The 20,965-nt window shown below is 44.3% G+C and overlaps 1 protein-coding gene and 1 long non-coding RNA gene across 6 annotated transcripts in view; one reads left to right on the top strand and one right to left on the bottom strand.

Moving 5' to 3' along the window:
• MTF1 (metal regulatory transcription factor 1) overlaps positions 1-20,965 on the top strand; it is a 41,515-nt gene that overhangs the window by 3,220 nt on the left and 17,330 nt on the right. For 3 of the 5 annotated variants that reach the window (XM_036119040.2, XM_036119041.2, XM_078073394.1), the window contains exons 3-6: positions 12,775-13,013; positions 13,959-14,090; positions 16,639-16,712; positions 17,162-17,298. In XM_036119040.2, coding sequence (XP_035974933.1) covers positions 12,775-13,013; positions 13,959-14,090; positions 16,639-16,712; positions 17,162-17,298 — 582 coding nt within the window. Of the gene's footprint in view, positions 1-5,979; positions 6,195-6,252; positions 7,158-12,774; positions 13,014-13,958; positions 14,091-16,638; positions 16,713-17,161; positions 17,299-20,965 lie in introns of those variants that run through there. The other 2 variants (XM_036119042.2, XM_036119044.2) reach the window with 2 other exon arrangements.
• LOC118552550 (uncharacterized) lies at positions 7,822-8,802 on the bottom strand. Its single transcript, XR_004925592.2, has 2 exons — positions 8,377-8,802; positions 7,822-8,276 (listed from the first exon to the last, which is right to left on the bottom strand). It is a non-coding gene; the product is annotated as an uncharacterized LOC118552550 (long non-coding RNA).

The raw sequence follows: 20,965 nt of genomic DNA on the forward strand, positions 1-20,965 counted from the left end.
AATAGCAAGTTAAACCTTCCTCTGACAGGACAACAGACATTTAAAGATCACGGCTTTCTCTTTCTCTTCTCTGGTACAGGCTAACCACCTTGATTTACTTAAATATTCCTCTGTGACATTCTTCACTAGTTTCTCATCAGTCTGATCACCTTGGATTATATGAATTCCAGTTACCCAAAGTCTTCTTAAAATTCACAGTGGAGCACAATCTCCCAAGAGTGAGGCAACCAGCACTGAATACTGTGCGACTCTTATCTCTTAATCTGGACACTATGCTACAATTGCTGTATAGTTTGTATTTTATTAGCAGTGACATCATACTTACTCTTAGCTTGTACTGGGAAATCTCTAGACTAGTGATTCTTAATTGGGGCAGTTTTGTTCCCCATAAGGCCTTTAATAACGTGTGGAGACATTTTTGGTCGTCACACTGGGGAAGTGCTGCTGGAATCCAGTGGGTGGAGGCCAATGATCCTATTAAACATTCAGCAATGTACAGGACAGCCTCCTGCAACAAAGAATGATCTGGCCCAAAATGTTGATTGGCTGTTACCCAGTAAAACTTTATTTACAAAACAGGCAGTGGGCTAAATTTGGCCCACTGGCTGGAGTGTGCCTACTCCTGGACTAGAACATAGGGAGCTTAGGGGGTTAGGGGGTAGTTGAAAATAAGGATGGAAAGATAGCAGAGATCCAGACATGGAAGGCAGTGATAACATGCTCAGGGGTTTGGACTGTATTCTGGAAATAGTGGGAAACCATTGAAGGTGTCTGAGCCAAGGAGTGATGTGGTTAGAGTAGCATTTTAGAAATATTGCTCTGGTAGCAGTGGTAGCTTGATTGCCTAGTTAGGAGGTAGTCGTAGTTTAGATCTGGGGTTTCATTTGAGGCTGATGAAGGTTAATGGCCCTGTAAGTAGAAAGAATCCAGAGCTTTTGTTGAAGTATAAGAGAACCTCATATATTACTGGCGTTCGAAGAATGAGCCATGAATTGGGTATGATTCAAAGGATTCATCCATTTTTCCAAGTATGTCGGGTTTCTTCTCTGTCTTAGCTAAGGGGCTGCACAGAGGATTGATTGGAGCTTCAAGACTAGGAAGCATGTTGAGTAGTTAGAGTAAACCATGATAGGTACTTTATCAGAGGCCTGTTCAGACTGCCGTGTCAGGCTGAGGAGAAAGCAGGGGACTCTGCTGTTCGCCTCATCGTCTGGGAATGGTGAGTTCATAAGAGGAATCAGGAAGAGGAGAAAGTTTGGGGGGGCAACTGATGAGCTTGTTCGGAGTATAGTGAATGAAGAGTCCTTGAGGAAAAGTAAAGTGAACAAGTTGAGAAGCCCATTGGAAATGTGGATCTGAAGTCCAGGAACTGGCTCAGGATTTACAAAGGGTTCAAACCATGGGCAGTTCACTCAAGGGAGGAGTCAGAGTTGGTCCGCGAATGTAAAGGCTAAAAAGATAAAGAGAAACCAAAGATCACATAGTCAAAGAGATGGGTGAAATACAGTGTTGTGGCAGGTGAGGGAAGAGTGTCAGGGAGTGTGACTGTTCCTCTGTGACCCTGCAGAGGGATTGAGGGGCCAAAGAGAAGCCATTGGTTCTGCCCTCTGTCCACTGATCACACCATGAGAAGACTTTCTATAGAGCACTGGGGGCTGGAGCCAGATTTCCAGTGATGGAGAAGTGAGTGGGTGGTGAGGAAACCGGAGGCAGGAAGTGTCAAGTTGTGTGTGTGTGTGTGTGTGTGTGTGTGTGTGTGTGTTTACTATGGTATTTGGAGGAAGAGTGATGAGGTAGTAGCAACTCAAGGGGGTGGAATCATTTCTTTAGCACAGAAAATGTGAACCTGGCTTAGAGCCTAAACTTTAAGCCATCCTCAGTTAATGATTACTATGTGAAAGTGCTTTGAGAGCAACTGTTTGGGAAACATTAAGTTGAATCGAGACAGAGGCTTATTACAGAATTTTTCAGAGCTTTTGATGTGTTAATAATTGCGAAGGAAGGAAATGCAGACTTCTCCAAACACTTTGAACTTGGGAAACCATTTTCAGGTGTCATTTCCAGGGTTGGTATTTTGTGGAACACATTTTGGGAAATGCTGATCTAGGCAGGAAAGGAGATGGTAGGGAGGGAATGATATTATGCAATCACTTATATGAGCTGTCGCTTTCCCACTCCGTGCTCCAGATCTCCCTTGACTCATGGTGCGGTTATGTCTCGATAAACCCGTCAGAAGTTGAAAATGTCATGGAAAGTACATTGAAGACACCTGACCTATCGATCTCATAGCTTAGCCTAGCCTGCCTTAAACGTGCTCAGAACTCTTACATTAGCCTGTAGTTGGGCAAAATCATCTAACACAGAGCCAGTTTTGTAATAAAGTGTTGACCAGTTTATGTAATTAATTGAATACTGTGCTGAAAGTGACAAACAGAATGGTTGTATTGGTACAGAATGGCTAGAAGTATATCGGTTGTTTACCCTCCTGATGATGGGGCTGACTGGGAGCCGTGGCTCGCTGCTAGGGGAGAGATCCAAATTCAGAATTTGAAGTACAGTTTCTCCTGGATGTGTATCGCTTCCTCACCACTGTATGGTCGAACCATCGTAAGTTGGGGACTATACTTGCAAGCCTAGTTTACCTCATGGCTTCAGGTCTTGATGATCATGTTGAGTAGATAAGGTGAAGGGTACTGTGAACACCTTGTTCAATCTACTATGGATTTGGCTCACTGTACTTTCATCCCATCGTATCTTTCTAGTCTATCCATGAACCTACATGGAAGATTCTAGAAACTTTAAAAAAATCAGTTGGTGTGGAGTTTGTTAGAGATTGAGGGCAAAGCATCAGTGGCTTTTAGTCTTTGAAAATGTTGCTTAATGACCTGGCATTGCCTTCCTGAGGCACCATCTTACCTTAGCTTTTGCTTTAACAGTGATTGGGGTGGGGGTGGGGGGCACTTAAATCCATTTAATTGGCCTAAAGAGGCCAATGTTTATGACTGTTTGATAATACTTTTCATGATTTCTGTACCCCCACTTTTCCCCCTTTTTGAAAACCTGGTCTTTTCCCTCCATCTCCATGTCCAGGTGTTAACTCTTGAGAAATCAAATCATTTGATAACTAGTTAGTTTTCTTGGCTTCCCAAGCAGTTTGTTTTCTGAGTCAGATTTTAGCCTGATTTTCCTGTTTACCCCTGATTGTTCTGTTGTTTCCTGTAGTGTGTAGTTGGCTTACCTGTTACTTCACTTTTTTGCCTTTTGCTTGTCTTGCGTAAAAATAAACCAACCGGAACCTTGCGACAGATACTGTCTTCTCCTCCTTCCACAGGCCCACTGGTCATTCTGACTCTAATTTCCTGTATCTTATTCTCATACTTGCTGTCTTACCACCATCCACCTGCTAATCTCCAATCAAAATATGTCCTTCTACACAAGTCAGCATTCTAAAGGGGGTTGCTCCTTTAATGCCCTGCTCTGGGCTTCTGAGCAGCTGTGTTTCCTTTAGTTGGTTCATGTAGCCCATGATTTCCCAAACTTTCTTGCATCCATCCCTTCCTGAGAACCTGCCAGGACTGTCTAGTTACGTGTTCATCCACCTCTGTATGAACCACACTGGTGAACATAATGTACCCCCTGTAGCTAACTGACCTTGCCACTTTTCTGCTCAGTAGTTGGCCAGGAAGTATGAAGAAAGCCAGGAATCCCATACCAAATATGTTCTTCATGATGCACCAAAGTATTCCAGTGCGTTGATTGGAAAAGAGTATCTTTTTTTTTTCTACCAAGAAGCACAGTTACAGAGATGCTTTGTGAATTAGGCTGCTTGCTATTACTAGTCAGTGACACTCCAAGAGGAGTTTTGTGGGGTTTTTCCCCTTAGTATGACAAATTTTAAGTATAAGAATAAAGGGGAAAATTTGACTCTAGTGTTTTGCAATACGTCCTTTACTTTGGGAGACCTAGTTCCAATTTCATTCCTCATTATCAGCCCCTCAGGCAGTAGAATGATCCACTCTGACAAACCTGGATATTGCTGACTCTCCCAGAGGGGAACTACTTTGCTGTTAGTCTTTGCATATATTGTGATTACATTTCTTCCAGGCTCCCTTCTGAACTCCCACAGAATTGCCATTCAGAACTAGGACTCTTGCTGCTTGAAATTCTGGTGTTAAGGATCCATTCACTCTTTCCACAAGCTTTTACTTATGAAGTACCTACTTTTGTCAGCTATCTGGTAGGGCAAAGAAATAGTCCCAGCCCTTCAGGGAGACTGCTGGGGGTGGGGCGGGGGGGGTAGTTTGTTGGAACCCAGGGCAGAAGCCGAAGCCTGTATGCCTGTTAGTACCTCTCCATAGCCCTCGGCACTTCCATCACTGAGGCCCCCTGGCCTGGAAGAGGAACAGAGTGGTTTTGTGTACATACTGGTTTTATAGCATGTTGCTGCAGGAATAACAGGTCTCAGATTTACATTTTATATGAGCTGTACCTGTTGGGTATTGCTAACATTTTGGTAGTGTAGGACATTGGAGAAAGAGCCCGAATTTTAATGTTTTTCTCTTATTTAAATCAATCCTGTTCTTGAAATTGTTTCTTCTGTGATGTGCAAAGGGATAATTTAGACTTAGGTTCCATCTTTGCTCTGGCTTATTCTGTGTGGCCTTGGGCAAGCTGCTCTGTTTCCTCTTTTGTAAAATTGAAATAAAAATACCCCATTGCATTTTGTGAAGATTAAATGAGATTTATTCATACATAAATACACAACAGTATGTGCATAAAACATTTAGCACAGTGTCTGGATCATCATGGTTGTTCAGTGAATGCTCATTTACTCTCCGTCCCTTGTAGGCCCATGCGGTTCTTGAAGGAGGTTCAGAGGTAATCTCCTGTTTAAGAAGAGGTTAAAATGGCCTTTGTTAGGAACTCTTTGGGAAGCATTTTCTCCTTAAAACAAGGTTATAAATTGTGATTGGGTTCCAGGATAGCCTGCAGAAGTCCCAGTAACCCCTAATTAGCTGAGCTGTTGTATTAATATCGCTACAGAATGTGAACCACCGTTTATAATCAGGACAACATGTTTGTAGTCCTTTGGGTTCTGTGAACACCAGCCCTTGCCACAGGTAATCTGTTCCATTTGACTTCCTTAGCACCTGGCCACTGGAAGTTACTTCCATTGGTGGGCAGTTGGAGCACCAGGCAAAAGCTGAGGGCTCATTTAAAAAAAAAAAACAAAAACACCTTTTTAATTGAGGGATAATCGACATGTAACATTATATTAGTTTCAGATACACAACGTAGTGATTCAGTATTTGTGTACATTGTGAAATGACCCCCACAATAAGTCTTGTCATCACACATAGTTGTAGATTTTTTTCTTATGATGAGAACTTTTAAGACCTACTCTCTTGGCAGTTTTCAAATACACAATATGATGTACCATTAACTGTAGTCATCATGGTGTGCGCTACATCCCCATGACTTATTTTATAAGCTGAGGGCCCTTAGAGCTAAAGAATGAGGACTCCAGTCATGCTGGTGGTGGTGAGAGGGTAAGACGGCTAGCATCTGCTGAGCGCCTGCTGTATACTAGTCACTGTGTGAGGGGCTTCAGCATAGCTTCGTATTTGACCTTCATAACAATTTATAGAATAGGTACTATTAGCCCTCATTTTACAGATAAAGAAAACAGGCTTAGAAACAAACAACTAGCAAGTGGCAGAAATGAGGTTTGAACTGAGGATGTTCTGGATGCCAAAGCCTGTGCTGTTCGGACATAACACACCACCTTTGTAAAGACGGGAGACTCAGCCACCGAGGCCTGTTAGCCGTGGAAAGGGGCAGCAGGAAGGCGTTAGTTCTGTGAGTGTAAAAGGCTGAGGTGTGGGAAGTGCTGTGTGACTCCAGCTCTGGTGGGGTGGGCAGTGCGAGGCCTGATGAAGCAATGAGGTCAGTCAGAGCTCTCCCACTTCCACTCTGAGCTCTGTGGTTGCACACTGTAGAGTAGAAGAAGTGAGATCAGTGCCTGCCTGGGAACAGAGGCGGTATTGGGGAGAGGGGTGGGAAGTCTCCAGCATTGGGGAGGAATGGACAGCTCCCACAGCCACTGAGGCCAGGCCAGTCGTTGACTTGTGAGAACCTTCATGCACTGGATGCTCAGGGCCAGAGACTCCTTTTCCTCGCTGAGTAAGGGGCTGGTAAGGAGGGTCAAATCTAGTTCTCTTGGTCTCTCGTTTCTTTTTCCTCCAGCAGAAACCCAGCCTTTTTTCCTTTCTGAAAATTTTTAAGCTTTTGTCTCCTGGAGTCCAGTGTTTAATTTTCTCATTTTTGCTTGTTTCATTTACCTTTCCTTCTTTGATTCTGTTTACTTAACCAGGCTGTCATCTTTGTTAACTATTTCTCTATTCTAGAACTACTCAGAACACCTTGTAAACCGCTCTCAGTTCTCTGAAAGCTCATGCTTCTTGCCCATTATAACATTAGACCCTATCCTCAATGAGCCTACTCTGCACCCCTCCGTGCTCCTTACCTTAGTAATCAACAAGTGTTAGAGGCCACACAGGAAAGTTAAAGTGGTGCAATTCTTCAGCTCTTTTAGAGAAACGCATTCTTTATTATCCAGTGGAATCGTCAGTGATATTTACGTTCATATTATACATAATGCTAGTTAATTTTGAGAGGTGAGTTATGCGTCACCTCTTTCTTTAGATTCAGCTTGAGCATAACTTCCTTTGAGAAGCCTTTCTCACTGGCCCCCAAGTCTAAGTTAGATGCTTTTCCCTGTACTTCTATTCTCACATCCATTATCAGCACAACTTCTCATATCGTATTGGTCTTGTCTCTCTGTCTGATTCTCCTCTTGACATTGAGCTCCTTGAGAGCAGGGACTGTTTTTTCTGTATGCCTAGCACCTTGGACAGTATAATCCCTGTGACATAATTTTTTGAAATCATGATAAACCTTACTTGTATTCAAATGTACCATATGTTGCGGTTCCTCTTCTCTGTAACCATGAAAACTTAACGTGTTTTTTGCAACTTCCTGTTTGGATCCAGTTTGAGGAGGTTTAGTTTTCCCTTTTGTGAAATTTGGTGCTATTTAAAAATGATTCTGAAAGACCCAGAATAATGACTTCCATTTCCGGCCTCCCTCCTGATGGGGTAAGAGATTACTCGTCTATTCAGCACGTTATCGGGGAGCACACATTGGCTTTGTCAGTCAACCTGTCTCCCCTACCTTTAAACACAAATACCTTCCCCAGTCTCTGTCCTCTCCCAACTTTCTCTCCTCTCTCTTCTCAGCCAAGTTCCTTGAGAGAGTAGTTATATTCATGGTCTTTAGTTTCTTGCTTTTCCCTGACTTCTCAGCCTGTGACATTCTGGCTTCTAGTCCTACCCCTCCAGTGAAGCTAATCTTGCTGGGGCGCTTAGGATCTGGCGAGTCAGGTGAACCCAAGAAATGCTTCAATAGTCATCTCTGCTACATTTGACCTAGCTGACCATCCTTCCTTTGTCATTTGTCACCCTTTGTCACTACTTTCCTCAGCATTAAGTCCTGCTGGTTTGTTTTTGTTTGTTTGTGTAATCAATCCTTCATTCATTCAACAAATATGAATGTGGTGCCACTCCTCCACCAGGCTAGACCCTGAGGCTGTGACTGAGACAGACGTGGGCCCTGCTCTCATGGAGCCTACAGCCCACCAGGAGAGTAGCCATTCCTGCATTTAACTCAACAAGTAGTTATTTAGTTAGTTATTTAGTGCCTCATGTTCTCCAGCTACTGCCGTGCCCACCAACCAAAGAGCTAATGATGTAAAACAGTTCCTTGAGGAAGGAGCTTTTAATGGAAGCTTGAGTTGGCCAAGTGAAAATCCTGGACGGGAATAGGGTTGGCCGGGCAAGGAGACAGGGAGGGGTAGTTAATGATTGATTGCACTGTTCCTTATAAAGTGACCAACTGCTGTCGCATCTTAAGAATGAGAGTCTGCTCTTATCAGCCGCCATTGTTGACGCGCTCTTATTGAGACATGCTACTCTTTTATTGCAGCAGCCACGGTCCCGCTTCTCCTTCCTGGTCGGTGACTATTTTGAAATCTCTGCCTGGCAGAACCAAAGAGGTTTTCAGTCTTGATGGGAAATCAGGATATAGGCACGAGAGGAAAATTAACAACACAGGCTAAGTGCCAAATAAGTGGTATAGTTTAATATGATTGGAATTCAGAGAAGGGCACTGTCACTTCGTCGTGTGTTGATCGTGGAGCGCCTTGGAGGTAGTGAGGCCTGAATGGAAGGAAGAGAGAGACTCAGAAAAGCAGAGAAGGAAGCACGCACTTCCAGCAGAGAGAATGGAGAGAGCAGAGGCAGGCGAGTGGGGACTCACTGTGGCGATTAGGGAAGGGGGGTCCTGTTGCCTGTAGGCCCACAGAGCCTCCTGTTGGGCTGGTGATGTCACAGGGGAGAAAGCAGAAGACACCTACGGGTGGACCTTGAATATCAGGCGAAGGGACGTTCGCATCTGAGCATAGAGGTGGCATGTGGAGAATACATTGTAGAACAAATCTGGGAACGATTGGCTTCAGACGTAGGCACTGAGACACGAAAACACCTGGACTTCGGGGTCAGTCATTCTGCTGTCATCAAGTGTTGACGGAGCACCTCCTGTGTAGTAGTGGGAAGGCTGCGGAATGAAAAGTGAGGGAGCACTTGTGCAAGACTGTGTTAGGGGTTGGACAGATGAGACAAGGAGTGGGAGGGGAGACGGGAGGAGTTAGGGCTCCTCCCTTCCCCACACCCACAGGTTTTAGGGTTTGGCAAACTGTGGCCCACAGGCCCAGTCCATCCAGATGCCTGTGTTTGTAGAGTGGTTTTTACATTTTTAAATGATTTGTTTTAAATCAGAACAAGAACAGTATTTCGTGATATATGAAAATGATATGAAATTCAAATTCCACTGTCCATAAATAAAGTTTTTCTGGAGCACAGCCTGGCTTGTCCATTTATATATTGTCTATGGCTACTTTCACATAATAGCAGCAGGGTCGAGTGGTTGGAACAGAGTCTGCATGGCCCACAAAGCCTTAAATATGTACCATTTGGCCCTTTATGGAAACCTTGTACACCCTTGAACACACCTGTCCTTACCTCAGTCCGTCTCTGCTCTCAAGTTGCCTGTCCCTCTTCCCACCTGAGGTTTTTCCCTCCACTAGCCTTTTATTAATTAATTAATTAATTAATTATTTTTAAGATTTTATTTGACAGAGAGAGACACAGCGAGAGAGGGAACACAAGCAGGGGGAGTGGGAGAGGGAGAAGCAGGCTTCCCGTGGAGCAGGGAGCCCGATGCGGGGCTCGATCCCAGGACACTGGGATCATGACCTGGGCTGAAGGCAGATGCTTAACGACTGAGCCACCCAGGCGCCCCTCCACTAGCCTTTTAAATACCCTTCTCTTTTTTATATTCTTCTCAGATCCTCAGCTTCTCTTTTTTTCTGGGACCTTTCTCCTTCCAAATATGCTCAGGACCTACCCTACTCAAAAAAAAAAAAAGAAAGAAAGAAAGAAAAATCCTCATCAACTCAGAAGCCCTCTCTTGCTGCTGCTGTCCATCTTTCATCTTTACCTCCACTTCACCTTTGGTTTATTCACCTTCCTCCAGACTTCGGGCCCCAGCAGTCCATTAAAACTAGCCTTGCTAAGCCATTAGTGATTCCTAGCTGTTGGATCCAGGAGTTGCCTCGGTCCTGTCTTCCTTATTTTCTTGGACATTTCATGTTTGGATCATTCTTTTTCCTTGAGATCCTTTTTCTGTTGGCTTCTGTGCCGTCGTTCTCCTTGGCATCTCTTCCTGTTTTCCCCTCCCCTCCCCCCACTCACCTTTCAGTGGCTTCTCTTCTTTTACCAGCACCTTACACATTGGTGACTTTCCGAGGTCTAGCCTTTGTCCTCTTACAAGAGCTATTATTTTATTGTATGCCTATGCTACGCCTGTCACTATATTTAAATGGTTTACACAAATTATTCTTGATCCTTACAACAAACCTAAAAACATAGGTTTTGTTTTCTCCATGTTATAGATAAGCAAAGTGAGGCTTCGTGCACTTAAGTAATTTTCCCAGGGTTACAGAGTAAGTGGCAGAGCTGGGCTTGAACCAGGGCCTGCTACAGGTTAAGTCATCTACGTGTACTGATGACTCCTGCCGTAGGCTTTCCTTTCAGCTTGCAGCCTGTATGTCTATCTACTAGAAGTTTCTACCGGGAAGTCCTCGCACCACCTCAAAGCCAACTCATGATCTCTTCTCCACCCTCCATCCAGCCCCAGCTTGGTGGTGTGACCATCTGTTTAGTCATCCAGGCCATACTCCTGACCTCGACTTTGTCTCTCCCTAACCCCTTCCGCTTCTCTGCACCCAGTTGCCACTATGGCCAGTCATTCCTCCCCCTTTAATTTCTCTGGAATTCATCTCTCATACTGTCCACTCTCACTTCCCCGTTCAGGTTCTTCTCATCCCCTCCTGGACTATTGTCCCTCTTCTCTTAGTCTCTATGCCTTCTTCTGTTCTTTTACCCTTCCAGTCCATCTTCCACTAGGCTACCAGAAGGATCTCTCCTAAACTGCAGATCTGATATGTTGCTCTTTTGGTTGAAACCCATTGGTGAGCCCCCATTGTCCTATTCTTCTACTCCATAGCTTGACTAAGGAGGCCTCACCTTATTTTTCTAGATCCTTCTCCTTATAGCCTCTTCTATACTGCAGGTATGTTTGTGGTTCACTGTACCAGCACACTCATTCCTCTCTCCGTGCAGTTCCCAAGGTGTCACCTCTTTTTTTTTTATTTGAGAGGGGGTGCAGATGGAAAAGGAAAGCGGACTCCCCACTGAGCAGGGAGCCTGATGTCTCGATCTCACAACCCTGAGATCGTGACCTGAGCTGAAGTCAGATGCTTAACCTACTGAGTCATCCAGGCACCCTGTGTCACCACTTTCTAGACTCCCCTTCTCTTCCTGGTTTGTCTGAGGAACACATTTTCAGTTTATCCCTACAACAAACAGGCAAGTGAAAAAAACACTTCAGAGAGAGGACCTCAGCTTCTGAGCCTTTTACTACTTCTAGTCTTTCCAGGAAGAGTTAGGTTTCCCTTTTTTATATTCCCTAGGCACCTTGGGCAAATATCTGTTGTTGGGCTCAGCATAGTTTATAATAATTTGTGCACATACGCCTCCTTAAAATTGGCACTCCTTAAAAGCAGAGATTTTTGTCTTGTTCACTTGTTTATCTGATACGGTATCTAGCTTGTTGCCTGGGACCTGAGAGTTCAGTAACTGGGATGAATACTAATAGTGTAGTTGGAGATGTGGACTGGCTTTGGAGCAAGGTCGGGTCAAAGGATGAAGATGTTGGTGAAAGCTGAAGAGGAGACAATACTAGCACCCTGGTGTGTACAGCATCAGATCATTCACCACGTATTTTCACAAATGTTTGATCTCATTTCGTTCCACTCCACAGCACCATTGAGACAGGCAGGGTAGGCATTAATACTCATTTGAGAAATAAAGAACTGAGGCTCAGAGAAGCAAAATGGGTTGTGGAAGGTCTTGAACATAAGTGCCAGAAATTCAGTCTCCTCCAGCCCCGTCTAAGGCTGCTTCCCTTGCACTGGGGCAGGCATGGGAGGGGAGAGATAAGTTCCAGAATAAACCTACATATCAAGGTGAAGGGAAAGGCGTGGCTTCGAGGAGGAGGAGAAGAAGATAAAGAGAGCCCTGTGGAATTGCTGTGCTGTGAAGGACAAGTTTTCAGGAGGGGAGGGCGATGCAAGAGGTTTGCAAATAAGTGAAGGCAAATGGAGAAGGATGGAAGGGTTTGGCCACTGGGAAGTGCAAGAGAATAATTTCCTGCAGTGAAACCAGCTTGCCAAGTTGTTAAGGAATATGTGGGCATCGAGGGAGAGGGAGGCACACATGTATGCCACCCTCTCAAGAAGTTTGGCGGTGAAAGTGAAACCGAGAGGCTGGCATTTTGAGAAATGTCATACCAGCAAATAATCCAAGAAATTCACGATACAGTATTTTCATTTCATAGACTTGAAACTTTGCAGTGGAAACTATGCTAGGGAGATACCACTTGATGACTGAGTATGTCAATGTCAGGATGTTTTAGACCCAGTTTGACATTGGTCAATTCCAATCAAGGTGGGGTGCCATAAAGCAGGGTGTTTAATCAAGCCTTAAAACAAAGTCAAGGGACGCCCGGGTGGTGTAGTCGTTAAGCGTCCAACTCTTGGTTTCGATCTCAGGGTCATGAGATCGAGCCCCGTGTCAGTCTCCGCGCTCAGTGGGGAGTCTGCTTAAGACTCTCTCTGTCCCTCCCCACTGCACACACAGTCTCAGTCTCTCTCTCTCTCTTTCTAAAATAAATAAATAAATCTTAAAAAAAAAAAAAAAAACCAAAGCCCAAATGTTATTTCAGTATAGGTAACTGTAACAGTGTGGGCCTACCTTTAGAGGCTAGATGTATGCTAGAGTTTGAAAACCCCCCTTAGTATATTCATTTAGAATATTCATCTGCCTACAAGCTTATCTCATCCCTGTGACTTATTATTTGTTGTTCTGGCGTGATTTGATCAAGGGGAAGATTTCCCCACTTTGTTGTTAGAGGTTGTTTTCTGTGTTTATGATACGGACCTCTGTGTGTCCACCTTTCCTGGGAGCCAGGCTCTGGGGGGAGTTAGGCCCCGGGCAGCTCTTCTGTCCTGTTGATGAGGTGTCCTTTGTCTGCCAGGTAAAGCGGTACCAGTGCACCTTTGAGGGCTGTCCCCGCACCTACAGCACAGCAGGCAACCTGCGCACCCACCAGAAGACTCACCGAGGAGAGTACACCTTTGTCTGCAATCAGGAGGGCTGTGGCAAGGCCTTCCTCACCTCCTACAGCCTCAGGATCCATGTGCGAGTGCACACGAAGGAGAAGCCATTTGAGTGCGACGTGCAGGGCTGTGAGAAGGCATTCAACACGCTGTACAGGTCGGCCTCTCCTCCAACCCCTGACCCTGGCCTTGTGATTGCAGAGCCCTCTCCTGGCCCTGTGCAGATGGGCACTTCCAGCGCTTTAAAGGGCACAGCTGGGGGGCGCCTGGGTGGCTCAGTCCGTTAAGCGTCCGCCTCTTGGTCTCAGCTTAGGTCTTGATCTCAGGGTCGTGAGTTCAAGCCCCGTGCTGGGCTCCACACTGGGCATGGGGCCTACTTAAAAAAATAAAATTAAAAAATAAAATAAAGAGCACAGCTGTGCTCTCAACTGTTTGAAATTCGCTGGAGGAACTTGTTACTTAAAGATTGACATATATGGGGTTGGTTAAAAAGGATAGTACATTCGTGTTCAGATTGGTATCTCCGGGAGTGACATACTGGCCTGGGGATTTTAATACTTGTACTGTTGCCTCCCCTTGGCTCAGGGTCTTGTACAGAGGCTTCTGTCATTTTCTTTCCTTCCTCACCTTGAAGATAACTTTTTTCTACCACTCATTAGCCAGTTCTCTTGTACACCGTTTGTATCAGGAGACTTCTATTAGTCTTCAACTTTGGGTCTAAAATAACAAACGTGGCAATAGCTAACGCTTAGGAAGCACTCACCGTGTGCTAAGCACTGTCCTGAGTTCTAATCCTCACAGAGCTGATACGTAAGTGGAAGCACAGAGAGGTTTTGTAACTGGCTCGAGGCTCCCCCATCCAGTAGGAAGTGGGACCAGGATTTGAGTCCCAGGCACTCTGGCTGCACAGTCACACTCCTACCACTAGGCTACATACTTCTCTGAATTTCTCTTCAAGCAAAAAATTTTGGATACTAATATATTATGGATATGGAATTCTTAGGCACTGAATCCTGAAGCACATTAAGCTGACATGGGAGGGGAGGCTCTTTCGTACATTATGCAAATGACAGAGGGACTTTGTCTCTGGACTGTCTCGCAGGCTGAAAGCACATCAGAGGCTTCACACAGGGAAAACGTTTAACTGTGAATCCGAAGGCTGCAGCAAGTACTTCACCACACTCAGTGATCTGAGGAAGCACATTCGAACCCATACAGGAGAAAAGCCATTTCGGTAAGTCTTACTGTCATCTGTTTGTCGCTGACCAGGTTGCAGCTGGGTGTCTTCATGTGGCCCTGACATTTTTCAAAGCGGAAAGAAAATTCCCTCCGCTAGTTCTTTGGCAGCTACAACCAACTGCCACACACGGGAGGCGTGGCGATGGGTTCTAAGAGCATCCTTACTCTGGACTCTGGTGGTAGCCTTTCTGCCTCATGCTTTCCCTTTTTCAACGAGCAGTTGTTGAAACTCACTTAAGGTGGGAGGCACTTTCATCGGTGCTAGAGAAATACTAAGACACACGCTCTTCTCTTGGGCACGTAGTCTGGTGAGAAAGAAACCCCCAATAACCAGACAGTACATGAGACCGAGGTGCTCAAACGACTTTGAGCACAACGGAAGGGAGAGCTACCTAAAAATCGAGGTGGGGAGAGGAGGCGATGAGAGGGGAGATGAGGGGTAAGAATGCAGGTATTTTATTTTGTGGCTTGTTTAGTTGTTGCCTTGTAATACGTGTGTATTGACACATATAGGAGCATCCATTTTTGTCTGTATTTCAATCTATATATACATGTGTATGTATGTATATTTAATACATCCACGTGTAAATGGGTAACCTTGAGGGAAGGGCTTGTATCATCTACCTTCTTCTCTGCTCATAGTGTAGAGTGTGGGTCTGGGCATTCAATAGGGGTTCAAAAACAACTTTGGGATGATTATATGACTTTTTTATTTACTTATTTATTTATTTATTTAAAAAATTTTATTTGTTTATTTGACAGAGAGAGAGAGACAGCAAGAGAGGAAACACAAGCAGGGGGAGTGGGAGAGGGAGAAGCAGGCTTCCCGTGGAGCAGGGAGCCCGATGCGGGGCTCGATCCCAGGACCCTGGGATCATGACCCAAGCCGAAGGCAGACGCTTAACGACTGAGCTATCCAGGCGCCCCTATATGACTTTTTAAATAAGATCATCAGTTTGTAAGGATTTCCCCTAAATATAATATAGATGTATTATTGAAAACTTGCCCATAAACATTGTCTCTGAATTGTGGCAGGAGAGACTGCTGTTACGTACATGGCATCAAATATGCTACCTTCCCCCTCTCCTTATCAAGATCGTTAGATGGTGCCCCTGTCTTCAGGGGCAGTCAACTCTTAAACATCAACTGAATGGAATGGTGTTTTAAAATTAAAGATTTGGGGGCGCCTGGGTGGCTCAGTCGTTAAGCGTCTGCCTTCGGCTCAGGTCATGATCCCAGGTTCCTGGGATCGAGCCCCACACTGGGCTCCCTGCTTTGCGGGAAGCCTGCTTCTCCCTCTCCCACTCCCCCTGCTTGTGTTCCCTCTCTCGCTGTGTCTAATAAATAAATAAAATCTTTAAAAAAAAATAAAATTAAAGATTCATTCCTGAGTCATAGCCCCTCTAACGGCAAGAGTATTTATTTATTTAGTTAGTAAGTAAGTAAATAAGTAAGCTGTATGCCCAACATGAGACTTGAACTCAAAACCCTGAGATCAAGAGTCGCATGCTCTACTGACTGAGCCAGCCAGGTACCCCTGAAAGTAAGAGTATTTAAATCCTAGTTGGTTACTCTCCACATTTTGCGACGCTTGGGTTACTTTTTCCCCCATAGGGCTGTTGAGGGGACTCTAATTTCTATTCAATCACATGCATTTTTTGATGATTAAAACTGCTAATTTTTCTTGAATATTAGATGGGGCTTTAGACACATGATTATATATAATTAAGAAGTAAAATGCTCCAGAGAAGCTTTCTATTTAAAGAAATAAAATACTTTGGCTTACAAGAAAATGCATTCATTCATATAAATAGTTACTGAATGCCTGCTGTGTGCAAGAACTACAGCAGATGTAAAGGACTACTTGGACCCTGCCCTCAAAGAGTTTATAATCTAGGAGAACAGATAACAAATGTATACACGTAGAGATAAAATAAGATTGGAAATGACAGATGCCATAAAAGAAGCACATAGATAAATGCCTCAGGAGTTCTCAGGAGGGAGAGATTACTTCTAGCTCTGGTTATCAAGAAAGTAAAAGAGAAAGAAATGGATCTTGACACTGAGATTATAAGTAAGTCATTACAGCCACTATACATTCTATATTATACGGTCAATGTAGTTGGGACTGATTTTGTTGTAGTGTTATATTTTAGGCCTCCTGCCTCTGTGAGAGCCTCTGTCCCCACTATTGACATCCCTGGTATTCCACTGGCAGTAGATTTTCCATATCAGCTCTGGATTGTCAATAGAATTCTGTTAAGTAATTCATCAAAAGACTTTTATTGTCAGAGCTCTCAACATGTGACTTACTTGTAGGACAAGAAATATTTATCCTGGATCATCAGTTCCCTCTGTTCCCAGATCTGTCACTTTTTCCAGTGACCTGTCTTCATTTCCCATCTCTAAAACCAATTTCCTCGATGAGACCTCAGTGTTCTGAACATGTGTTTTAGTTTGAGCTTGTATTTATAAGAGATGGTGACGACAAAGACCTGTTTCCCTAATGACTGCTGTTTCTTTTGCTTAAACAACTTCCTTAGGTGTGATCATGATGGCTGTGGGAAGGCGTTCGCGGCAAGCCACCACCTTAAAACTCACGTCCGTACACATACTGGTGAGTTTAGGCTGATTTGTAGTTTTCCTCTTAACCTTCATCAAGCCAGTAAATATCTGTGTTTCCCTTGGGACCTGTAGAGCTTCGTGGAAGGAGCAAGCCTAATCAGCTTAGCATTCACCTATAATGTTTGAGTTTCTTCCAGAGGTAAAAGGATCTAAAGGTTGGACTCAGGAATCCAACCTTAAGAAATGAAACCAGTGCAGAGATTCTCAAAAGAAGAAGCTGAGGGGGGAAAAACATATCTTCTCTTTAAACTTGCCAGGGCAGGCTATGTTTGTTCTACATTCAGTTTTAGGACTGAAATGGTTAACATGTAATTTGTCCAACTTGTAACAACTGTTACCTGAACCCTCAGGAATATTTACTTCCCTCTGTTAGGGAAAAGTAGATGTCTGAATCCAGTGAAATGACTATGGGAATATTAACACTATTTGTCATTCTTGCAGGTGAAAGACCCTTTTTCTGCCCCAGTAATGGCTGTGAGAAAACATTCAGCACTCAGTACAGTCTCAAAAGTCACATGAAAGGTCACGATAACAAAGGACATTCATACAATGCACTTCCAAATCACAATGGATCAGAGGTGCGTGGTGTTTTGTCCCTTGTTTTGATCTGGGCAACATGGAACAGCAACAGTTGTTTGTATATTAAAATAAAAGGTCAAAACGTCTTCTCTATGTATCCGTCAGTGAGAGGGAAGAAATCAGGGTCAAGATCTGTGTCTTTGTGACAGGATGGTGCAAGCCAGAAATTTCACCAGGCGCCCTGTACTTCAGCTTTTGATTCGGCTCTGCCTCCTTCCCATCACATATGGTGCAAGAGGTGCCTTGTAACCAGAGGTCTCAGATGGGTCAGCCAGATGCTCTAAAAGGGTCTTATTTTCTCATTTGTGTACATCTGTACTTGAGTTTGGAACACAAATTAATGCTTTGCTTCATACATCTGTTTAATCTATCATTGGAGAACCAGGCAGAATCTGGAAGGTTCCTTGCCCTTTTGAACTGTCTGTAGGCCAGAAGGTTTGAGAGCCACTGACGGGAGGTGCTGAACCACAGAACATTCTTCTGCAGTTTTGGACAGTTGGTCTGTTCTTTGCCAAGCCCCTCTACCATATTTCCCTCTCCTCTGCAGCTCCATTCTGGAGAGGTCCTAGGAGAAATTTGCTGTTTTTACTTCTTCTTCTTCTTCTTTTTTTTAAAGATTTATTTATTTATTTGAGGGAGAGAGAGAGAGCGACAGCACATGGGGAGGGGCAGAGGGAGAGGGAGAGAAGCAAACTCCACTAAGTGTGGAGCCCAGTATGGGGCTCGATCTCACAACCCTGAGATCACAACCTGAGCGGAAATCAAGAGTCAGATGTTTAACCGACCGAGCCACCCAGGCACCCCTACTGTTCTTACTTCTAACATATTGGGCACTTATGTATGTCTCTTAAACCTGGGAAGTGAGTATTATTATTATCTTACTATTTCATAGATAAAGGAACTGAAACATACTGACCTCCTTTTGAAAAATGAGGTTTTTACCTAAAGTAGGTAATATGATTTTGATTTGGGGAGAGACAGCATACTTTAATTCTCTGGTTTCCAATTTTTAAATAGCAAAGGATCCCTTCAAACAGATTCTGCCCCTGTATCTTATCAGTAATAATAACTAACATTTACTGAGTGTTTACCTTGTGCCAGATTCGGTGCTAAGTGCTTTTATATGGATTATCTCACTCAAAAGAGCTCTGTGAGGTCAATACTATTATTAGCTCCACATTACCAATAATGAAACTTTTGAGACAAGGAGAAATTAAATGACTTGCTTAAGTATCCAAAGCTTGTAATTACTCTAATTTAGACAGGCAGTCTGATTCCAGAGCCTGGTTCTTGACCCCTGTGTTGTGAGAGGCAAAATAACGTTAGCTGTGACGGCTGTGGCCTGTGGAGCTCAGCTGTCTGAATTCAGATCCAAGCTCTGCTACTGATCAGATGGATGCCCTTAGGCAAATGGCATCTTTGTGCCTCAGTTTCCTCTTCTGGAAAACCAGATAAAAACATTAAGATCTGAGAGTCTTCGTCTACTAAGCTGCCTGTACTAAGTCGTGATCAATCTTCTCATTCATGTGACAATCCAAGGACACTTTAATTGGTGACAGCCCCTAAGCACCGGGACGCCCCAGTGCATGGTGCTCAGGTCTCGTCTTCTCTGGGTCGCAGCTCATTCCCCAGTAAAGGGAAGCTCCTCTCGTCCCAGGCTTTCAATGCCATCTAGATTGCCTCTGAGTCCTAAATAAAGATCTCCAGCCTGGATCTCTTCCTGAACTCTAGCCTTGTACAGACAGGCCCGACTTAGGATGGTTTGATTTTATGGGTGTGAAAGTGATATGCATTCAGTACAAACCATACTTTGAATTTTGATTTGAATCTTTTTCTGGCCTAACAGTAGGCTGTATGATCCTCTCTTGTGATGCTGGGCAGTGGGAGCAAGCCACAACCCCCTGTGAGCCCTGCAATCACCAGGGTAAACAACTGATAACACTTCCAACTATTCCAGACCCATTCAACTGGTCTGTTTTTTCCCTTTCAGTACAGTATTCAGTCAGTTACAGGAGCTAGTCAGCACTTTGTTATAAAATCAGCTTTGTGTTAAATTATTTTGCCCAATTATAGGCTAATGTAAGCGTTCCGAGCGCGTTTCAGGTAGGCTAGGCTAAGCTGTGATGTTTGGAAGGTTAGGTATTCAGTGCATTTTCAACTTAGGCTGGGTTTATCAGGACGTAGCTGCACTGTAAGTTGAGGAAGAGTAATATATTCAGCCTCCCTCTTCAACCCAGAAAACATCAGTCTTCTCAAATTTGATATGTCCAAACCTCCTCCACCTACAGGTCCCCACCTTAGTAAATGGTACCTCTGTGTTTTTAGTGGCACAGGCCAAAAGTCTTGGAGTCGTTCTTGATACTGCTTTCTTTCCCCTCATATCCCACATCTGCCAGCAAAGTCTGTCAGCTCTACCTTGAGAATATACGTAGAATCTGATCATTTCTGATAACTTTGTTCAGGCTGCTGTCACCTTTTTTCTGGATTACTGCGGTAACCACTAAGTGATCTTCCTCACACCTTTCTCCTTCTCCCTACTCCCACTCTGCCTTGACACAGACTGGTTTACCTATTTCACCCAGGGCAATCTTTCTAAACCATAAGGCAAATAATGTCTGTTCTCTGTTCATAACTCTCCAGTAGCTTCTTGCATCACTTAGAGCAAAAGTCAGAATCTTACAGTGGCGCACAGGGCCCTATAGATTCTGGTCTGGTCACTTCTCTGGCCTCATTTACTTCTCTTTCTCTCATTTTAGCTGTACTGTCCTCTTCGTAGTGCCTCGAACAAGGGAAGCCCATTCCTGCCTCCAGGCCTTTGTACTTGCTGTACCCTCTGCTTAGAACACTTTTCCCAGAGATATGCATGGCCCATGCTCTCTTTCCTTCAGTATCTGCTCAAATGCCAGCTTACCTAAGAGGCCTCCTCTGATCTAATAAAAGGGCATCTCCTGCTCTGGCATTCCCTATTCCCTTTACCCTCCGTAGCACTTAGCATCATCTTGTATTCTTTGGGGATTTTGTCACACACCCCCCGCCCCAATGTAAGCTCTATGGTGGCAGGGACCTTGTTTTGTTCATTATTGTATCCCTGGGCCTGGAACAGTTCCTAATACATAGTAGACGCTCAGTGACTATTTGTTGAATGCATGTATGAATGGAAACATCTGATCCATGAGGTAAGCAGGGATACCACCTCAAGTGTGTGAATTGCAGCTGGCATTCTAGGAATCCAGAGTTCAGAGTTAGCTGAGGCAGTCGTATTTGAAAGCACGTCCTCAGTACTGCTGAGTAAGAATCCCTGGGATGCTGGGGACACAGTGATACAGTCGTGGAGTTCCCATCAGCACTGGGTTTGTGTTCTGCTAATTAGCTATGTGATTTTGGACAGTTCACTGTCAGTCTTAGCATTAATTTTCTCATACTTAAAATGGGAATATAAAATACTTCAGGTTCGGGGCGCCTGGGTGGCTCAGTTGGTTAAGCGACTGCCTTCGGCTCAGGTCATGATCCTGGAGTCCCAGGATCGAGTCCCGCATTGGGCTCCCTGCTCAGCAGGGAGCCTGCTTCTCCCTCTGACCCTCCTCCCTCTCATGCTCTCTATCATTCTCTCTCTCTCTCAATAATAAATAAATAAAAATCTTTAAAAAAATAAAATAAAATAAAATA

Source organism: Halichoerus grypus, chromosome 5 (genome assembly GCF_964656455.1).
Source record: "Halichoerus grypus chromosome 5, mHalGry1.hap1.1, whole genome shotgun sequence".
Classification (NCBI taxonomy): Eukaryota; Metazoa; Chordata; class Mammalia; order Carnivora; family Phocidae; genus Halichoerus; species Halichoerus grypus.